This window comes from Sinocyclocheilus grahami, unplaced genomic scaffold (assembly GCF_001515645.1).
Source record: "Sinocyclocheilus grahami isolate Dianchi unplaced genomic scaffold, SAMN03320097.WGS_v1.1 scaffold3747.1, whole genome shotgun sequence".
Classification (NCBI taxonomy): Eukaryota; Metazoa; Chordata; class Actinopteri; order Cypriniformes; family Cyprinidae; genus Sinocyclocheilus; species Sinocyclocheilus grahami.
The window spans coordinates 4,067-12,758 of NW_015508820.1; the positions used below are offsets into that span (position 1 = coordinate 4,067).

Sequence of the window (8,692 nt, forward strand, 5' to 3'; positions counted from 1 at the left end):
CTGCGCATCTCTCTCTACCAGCAATAAAGTTTAGTTGCATCAAAAACAGCGATTATATCCCCTTGTTGCTGAGAAATATAATGTAGCTAGTCAGTGTAGAAGCTATTTTATTAATAAAAGTTTGTGCGCCACAATGTTTCTGTGCGTTGCGCGATTTCTGATATCTGTGTTCAGTTATGTGTGTATGCGTGCATCTATGAAAGCATTCTAGCCTACTGCATACAGTTTTAGTTTAGCTACAAGCCAGACCCAAACCCAAGAATGAGCAGCTAAAAATGAATAAAGTTATCAACATAGCTGATATTCAAAATTGTAAGCAAGCGCTGCTTTGTTTACGTTTCATATATCTTGTATATCCTTGTTTCATTTTCTCCTTTTGAATGACGAATACATTCTATTGATAGCTGCTGATATAGACAGCTAATTGTTCACACACAGAATGCATGTGCTAGTTTGCAGTTGGCTGTGGTCTGTATAGTTTGTTCAATCGCAGCTTTTTGGTCCAGATGCTGCCGACGCAAGGAGACAACACCGTCGGCGTGTGGCCGCTAGTTGTTTGAAGTGTCCCGGCCTTAAATGCTTTCATGTTGCTTTTCATATCTTTTGCTTTGTGGCTTTAAACTGTGGTTAACTTGTATTAATCTTTTTTTGCTTTAGACCAGCTGGTGCTGAAAGAGGAGAATCAAGATCCGAATGAAATGGAACAGACAGATCAGAATGAGAAACACCATGATTTCATAACTGGTGAAAAAGCCACGCAGTCTAAAACGACTTCTATACGAAAAAGAGCTCAGAAAACCAAATCTAACAGCCGTTTCACCTGCCATCAGTGTGGAAAGAGCTTTGCTCAACAAAACTTCAAAAGGCACATGAGAATTCACACTGGAGAGAAGCCTTACACCTGCCAACAGTGTGGAACGAGTTTCACTCTAAAAGCAACCCTTCAAATTCACATGAGAACTCACTCGGGAGAGAAGCCATTCACCTGCCAACAGTGTGGAAAGAGTTTCGCTCTAAAAGCATCCCTTCAAAATCACATGAGAACTCACTCGGGAGAGAAACCTTACACCTGCCAACAGTGTGGAAAGAGCTTTGCTCATCAAGTAACCTTTAAAAGGCACATGAGAACTCACTCGGGAGAGAAGCCATTCACCTGCCAACAGTGTGGAAAGAGTTTCACTCGAAAAGCAACCCTTCAAATACACATGCTAACTCACTCGGGAGAGAAACCTTACACTTGCTGTCAGTGTGGAAAGAGTGCCACACAGAAAAGCAGCCTTCAATCTCACATGCACATTCACACTGGAGAGAAGCCTTATACATGCAAACAGTGTGGAAAGAGTTTCCCTGCAAAACAAAACCTTAAAGTCCACATGAGAGTTCACACTGGAGAGAAGCCATATACATGCAAACAGTGTGGAAAGAGTTTCCCTGCAAAACAAAACCTTAAAGTCCACATGAGAGTTCACACTGGAGAGAAGCCTTACTCTTGCAAGTATTGTGGGAAGAGTTTCACAAACGCGTACTCCCGTAATTACCACATGAGAATTCACACTGTTCATTCAACATTCAACAGTAAGTAAAGAAATACATGCAAAGAAACAGATTCATGAAGGCTCACGGCCAGTTCAGACCAGTTATGTGAACAACAGGTGCAACGGTCACATAAATTCCACCAAGTTTTTTAATGGTTGTAATGAAAATTTGACAATTTGACAATTGTGCAGTTTCGCTAGTAAACTGTAAGTAGTTTTCCTAATTGCTTTATCTCAGTAATTGCTCACTACCAGTTTATGTGTGCATGCTATTTGCCATGTTGTGACAGATCGCTAGATCAGTTACAAGACCAAAACAAGTTTCATTTTAAATAGAGCTTGTAATATATAACAAGAAACGGCATGCACACATTAAATGTAAGGGTTAATCCACAGCTAGCATATGCCTTAAAATATTTTAATATAGGACTTGGAGGCAAACAGTAAAAAATACTGTAATTTTCATCAGGTATGGCTCGTTAGCATTCTGCCTGCTTTAAATCAGACACAGAGGGGAAGTAGTGCAGAAAGAGTTTTACACAGAAAAATTAATTACTGTAAAAAGATTAAGATCACATTTATTTGAATTAATTAATTATATCATTTATTTGAAATAATTAGTGCATGCGAGAGAATTACATGTGTCTGCGTAGTGTAGAAGCTATTTTATTAATAAAAGTTTGTGCGCCACAATGTTTCTGTGTGTGCGCTGCGCGATTTACGATCTAAATTTAGACTTTACATTTAGTCATTTTGCAGACACTTTTATCCAAAGCGACTTACAATTGGGGAATACATAAAACGATTCTTCTTAAAGAGGCAAACAGACACAGGAAGTGCTTGTAATACCAAGTTCCATTTTAGTCGGTTGGTTACGTCGGATGACTGATGAATTGGGATCTCGCTTAGAGAGACCAATCCACTTCGAGTGTTAACTAAATGAGCCAATGCACATTGGCATGCGATTAATGCATCCAGCTGCCGCTGATCACAGCGTGAGTATAAGTAGGCAGCAGGTGCAGCGCATATTCAACTTTTCACTTCGGAGCCGAGCGATCACATCGTTTTGCTCCTGACTACTCGACTGAGAGAAGTTCAGCGTGCTCTTTGAGAGCTCTTCGTGTTGGCGGTACGCAGGTGTGTGAAGTAACGAATTACAAATACTCACGTTACAGTAATTTAGTAGTTTTTATCAGTAATTATACTTTTTTGAGTAGTTTAAAAATTGTGTACTTTTACTTTTACTTGAGTACATTTTAAGTGATGTATCGGTACTTTTACTCCGCTATTTTCCTCCGTTTGTGGCCGTTACATGCTTATTTTAATTTTATTTTTATCCTTCAACATGATTGGATAGAGAGTAATAGGTCTCGTGACTTTCGTCAAATCAAATTATGCATAGAAAACTTTAACCGCCAACTGTTTATCATGGCTGCTGGAAGTGCATTCTTCAAGCATCAATTCAATCGCATCTTCCTCTACCGTAATATGTTAAGGTAAATTTCGGATTTCTGCTTACTAAATGATTTGTACATATGCTTGCCTATCTGAAATTTGCCTGAAATTTGGTGTGAGGTTGCGGGTATTGCATACAGTGTTAACTCCCGCAAGTGCCATGTTCGGTAAATTCCCCACTCACTTATGAGACGCGTGATCTGCGCTGCCTTGTCTCTCTCTCTTTTGCGTGCGTTCTGCAGCAGTCACTTGGATAAGTCGGGGTAGAATCCACAGCTGAGTACTCACTACTCAATACTCATGAGTACTTTTAAATAGGCTTCACTCTTACTCAAGTAGTTTTTTTGGACAAGTACTTTTACTCTACTTGCTCTACATTTTTTGGAAGGTAATGGTACTTTTACTTGTATATTTTTTCAGTACTCTTTCCACCACTGGCGGTACGGCGCTTCAGCAGTGGTGGTTTCCCGTGTTGAGTGGGTTGCACACATCAGGCTGCACCACCCCCTGTTTGTGTTGGCAGTTGTGTCCCGGGTCTGTAGGTACTAGTCTGGTCTGTCCGGCGATGCATATATGGCCTGTGGAGAAGCTGTCTCCACCTTACATGCTACGGCGTTACTGCAGGTTCTACAGACTAAAGCACTGAGGGACCTGCACGAGGGTGGTCATGATCCGGAAGTTCTAAAAGAACTCAGAATCGCAACTGATCTCGCATTCCGAGCGACGAAGGTCACCACGAGTTCTCTGGGTCGTGCGATGTCCACACTTGTAGTCCAGGAGTGTCACCTCTGGTTGTGTCTGGTTGACATGAGGAACACCGACAAAGTTCGGTTCCTCAAGGTCCCTGTGTCCCAGGCCGGCCTTTTCGGCAACACAATCGAGAACATGGCCCAGCAGTTCTCGGCTGCACAGGAGCAGACTGAGGCGATTCCAACATGCTCATCGCCCTGTGCGTCCACCCCCACTCCCGTGCCGCACCCGCAGCGGCCTCAACCAAGCGGCGCCGTGGAGCTGGGCATAGGCAGGCCACCCCGCCCGTCCAGGCCCCCGTCAACCTGGCAGTGAACGGAAGAGCAAGAGGCCTCGGGACGGGCGACCCAGAGAGAGAGGGAACTGCTCTTTGGGGGATGGTGAATGCACCTCTCCCTCCCCTGGAGGAGAGCCGGGTGGAGAATCTGGTTTCCAAAAATCTCGACAGGAGAGCGGTTTTCTCTATCTCTGGGTCCCACGAGGGCATGGAGAGTCGCGGACGGACCAACAACGGACACCACACTCATCCTCCTCTCTGGCCAGAAGGCAGCAGAGAGTGGTTCGAGAGCATCCTCTGCCAAACCGTGGAACCAGGTAAGTGTTGCACTGCACAATCAGACCCCTCTTCAGGTCCCTGCGTTCCACCTCGCTGCCCCACTTCGGGTACGTCGGTGATCCCGCTGGTCCAGCTTGTGTGGTGTCTGGGTGCATGGCGGCTACCCAAACCGTTTCGCTGGTTCCTGCGGACCATCAGACTCGACTATGCGATTCAGTTAGCCCGGCATTGCTTCAAGTTCAGCGGCATCCGCTTCACATCAGTGAAGGCGGCTGATGCTCCTGTCTTGCGTGCGGAGATTGCAGTCCTATTGGCGAAGGATGTGATGGAGCCGGTCCCTCTGGCTGATATGGAGATGGGGTTTTACAGCTATACTCAAGAAAGGCGGTGGGTTACGACCAATCTTGGACCTGCGTGTCTTGAACTGGGCCCTTCACCGGTTACCGTTCAATGAGTCCCCGAGATTGGTTTGCAGCGATCGACCTGAAGGACGTGTACTTTAATGTGTCGATCCTTCCGCACCACATACTATTGCTGCGGTTCGCGTTCGACCGAGGGATTGGCATGGTAATGTACATGACAATGTTAATGTATTTGGTCTTGGCGGAATAGATCTGCTACGGCAGAGCAAGTACCGAGACTTGCTACTGCCAATACATCCACAACATGCTGCTGTGAGCATACTAGCTCAGTCTCAGGATCAGTTGTGTGCACACAGGGACTTGGTGCTTTCGCACCTCAGACGGTTGGGCCTTTGGGTCAACTGGGAAAAGAACAAACTCTCCTTTGCGCAGAGGATCTCCTCTCGGTATGGAGTTGGATTCGGTCGAGGGGGGCAACGTTCGACGGGCTTGCAGTGTCGGGGGTTTGGACAGGCCCCCAACTGCACTGGCACACCAATTGCCTAGAGCTGCTGGCAGTATGCCTGGCCTTGAGCCATCTCAAGAGGCTATTACAAGGCAAGCGCGTGCTGTCCGCACGGACAACAATGCGACCATTGCGTACATCAACCGACAAGGTGGTCTATGCTCCCGTCGCATGTCGCAACTCGCCCGCCACCTCCTCCTTTGGAGTCAGAAGCATCTATGGTAATTCACATTCCTGGTCTGCACAACCGGGTAGCCGACGAGCTGTCACGAGTTACACTCAGCACGGACACGGACCCTTGCACACAGCTGGCCGCGGCAGACGGTCCAGCTGATTTGGAGTCGTTTCGGAGCTGCTCAGGTAGACCTGTTTGCCTCTCCAGAAGCCTCTCACTGCCAGTTGTTCTACTCTCTGGCTGAGGGAACACTCAGCACGGACGCCCTTGCACACAGCTGGCCGCGGGGCCTTCGCAAGTATGTTTCCCCCAGTGAGCTTTCTTGCACAGACACTGCAAGATCAGGGAGAACGAGGAGCAGGTCCCGCTCGTGTCGCCTTACTGGCCCACTCGGACTTTGTTCCCGGAACTGATGCTCCTTGTGACAGCCCCTCGGCAGATTCCTCTGAGGAAGGATCGACTGACTACTGATCTACTGAGACAGGGCATCCTGTGGCACCCGCTTCCAGACCTCTGGAAACTTCATGTCAGGTCCCTGGACGGGACGCAGAGGTTCTAGGTGACTTACCCCAAGAGGTAGTTGACACCATCACTTCGGCAAGAGCACCGTCTACGAGACACGCTTACGCCTTGAAGTGGAACCTGTTCGTCGAATGGTGCTCTTCTTACCGAGAAGACCCCCGGAAATGTCCGATCAGAGTCGTGCTGTCCTTTCTGCAGCAGGGGTTGGAGCGAATGCTGTCTGCCTCCACCTTTGAAGTGTATGTGGCTACGATTGCTGCCAACCACGACCCCCTCTATACCCTCTTAGGACTTGTCTCTAGTGCTCAGAGCACTACAGCAGGGCCCATTTGAGCCTTTGCAGACAGTCAAGCTGAAGTTTCTATCAATGAAACTCTGCTCCTGCTTGTATTGAACTCTTATCAAGAGGGTAGGGGACCTGCATGCATTTTCAGTCGACGATTCGTGCCTAGAGTTTGGGCCAGCTGACTCCCAGGTAATCCTGAGGCCCCAGCCCGGCTATGTGCCCAAGGTTCCCACTACTCCCTTCAAGGATCAGGTGGTGAGCCTGCAAGCGCTTCCCCGGAGGAGGTAGACCCAGCCCTAGCTTTGCTTTGTCCTATCCGAGCATTGAGATACTTACATAGACAGGACGTAAAGCTTCTGGATCTCAGGCCAGCATTCAGGTAGCAAACTCACTCTACTAGAAGTGTTAAATCCTCCTGGATGTTGGCTCGTGGCGCCTTGCTGGCAGATATTTGTAGAATTGCAGGCTGGGCGACCCCATCAACATCTGTAATCTTCCATATGCTCCTAGCTGGTTGTTCATATGTGTAAGTGCTTCCGAAACCTCCTTCGGGAAGAATGGGCTTCCGCAACGTTCCTGTTCCAAGTGGAATGGGCACTTTTTCCTAGTGTTATCCAGTCTTACTGAGTGGGTTGTGCCATAGCAGCAGTAACTGGTCTTCTTGTGGTAAGCCCCAGCCTATGCCAATAAAGAAGGGGTGCAGGAGGCTTACACAGGACACTGGAAGGGGCACTTTCGTAGGGATCCCAATTTGTCGTTCATCCGACGTGATGTAGAGAGTGACCGAATGAAAGGGAACGTCTCAGTTACGTATGTAATCCTCATTCCCTGAAGGAGGGAACGGAGACATCACGTCCCGTCGCCACGGCTACTGTTCCACCGCTGAGCGGCCAGGTCACCGGCTCGGCTCCTCAGTGAAAACCTGAATATGCGCTGCACCTGTTGCCTATTTATACTCCCGCTGTGATCAGTGGCAGCTGGATGCAATAATCACATGCCAATGTGCATTGGCTCATATAGTTTACACTCGAAGTGGATTGGTCTCTCTAAACGAGATCCCAATTCGTCGGTCATCCGACATGACGTCGCCGTTCCCTCCTTCAGGGAACGAGAGTTACATACGTAACCGAGACGTTTTAGTCATTGTACACATAAGTACAAGCTAGAAAGGGAAGGAATAAATAAAGAGAAAGACAAAGTTTTTTTTTTTTAAGATGAAGTCAAGTAGCTTCGAAAGAGATGAGTTTTCAGCTGTCGCTTGAACATGGTCAGGGATTCAGCATTCCGGATAGGAGCAGGAAGATCATTTCACCAGCCAGGAATAGTGAATGAGAATGTTCTGGAAAGTGATTTTGAGCCTCAAAGTGATTTTCTGTTATGGCGTTGCTCACTAGTGGATCTCTGGAGGGAACTTCTGGAGGAGATTCGTAATAGTGAGTGGGTGAGTGGAGGTGCTGAGCCTGTGGCTGTTCTATATGCAAGCATCAATGTCTTGAATTTGATGCGAGCTGCAGCCGGTAGCCAGTGCAAGGAGATAAAAGAGATAAAGATATCTGTGTTCAGTTATGTGTGTATGCATGCATCTATGATAGCATCGTAACCTACTGCATACAGTTTTAGTTTAGCTACAAGCCAGACCCAAACCCAAGAGTATTCCGAGACCTGTTGGACTCAGATCGGGTAGCAGACCTTCAGGTCGGCGGCAGTTTGCCCAATTTAACATATTGAATCGGCGTCAGGGCCGTCGGCGAGAGTGAGAACTCTTATTGGAAGTTCAGTTTAGCGACTGAGTCCGTGCCCGAGAATTCAAGTGAAAGTGATGAAAACCAGTAAATGAAGGTGGCACAGACTGAGGGCTGTTCTAATGTTATGTGATCTTACCCAAGTATGCAAATATTTTCATAACAACATGAGCAGCTAAAAATGAATAAAGTTATCAACATAGCTGATATTCAAAATGGTAAGCAAGCGCTGCTTTGTTTATGTTTCGTATATCTTGTATATCCTTGTTTCGTTTTCTCCTTTTGAATGACGAATACATTCTATTGATAGCTGCTGATATAGACAGCTAATTGTTCACACACAGAATGCATGTGCTAGTTTGCAGTTGGCTGTAGTCTGTATGGTGTGCTCAATCGCAGCTTTTTGGTCCAGATGCTGCCGATGCAAGGAGACAACACCGTCGGCGTGTGGCCGCTAGTTGTTTGAAGTGTCCCGGCCTTAAATGCTTTCATGTTGCTTTTCATATCTTTTGCTTTGTGGCTTTAAACTGTGGTTAACTTGTATTAATCTTTTTTTGCTTTAGACCAGCTGGTGCTGAAAGAGGAGAATCAAGATCCAAATGAAATGGAACAGACAGATCAGTATGAGAAACACCATGATTTAATAATTGGTGAAAAATCCACACAGACTAAAACGGCTTCTATACGAAAAAGAGCTCAGAAAACCAAATCTAACAGCTCTTTCACCTGCCATCAGTGTGGAAAGAGCTTTGCTCAACAAGGAACCATCAAAAGGCACATGAGAACTCACTCGGGAGAGAAGCC

The 8,692-nt window shown here is 46.8% G+C and overlaps 1 protein-coding gene across 1 annotated transcript; it reads left to right on the forward strand.

Annotated features, from left to right (window-relative positions):
• Positions 1 to 353: 353 nt before the first annotated feature.
• Positions 354 to 8,689, forward strand: LOC107576472 (gastrula zinc finger protein XlCGF8.2DB-like; the record flags this gene model as incomplete). Its single annotated transcript, XM_016262640.1, has 2 exons — positions 354 to 1,575; positions 8,452 to 8,689. Coding segments are annotated over exons 1-2 (1,115 nt in total), but the record flags the coding sequence as incomplete, so codon positions are not given.
• Positions 8,690 to 8,692: the final 3 nt, after the last annotated feature.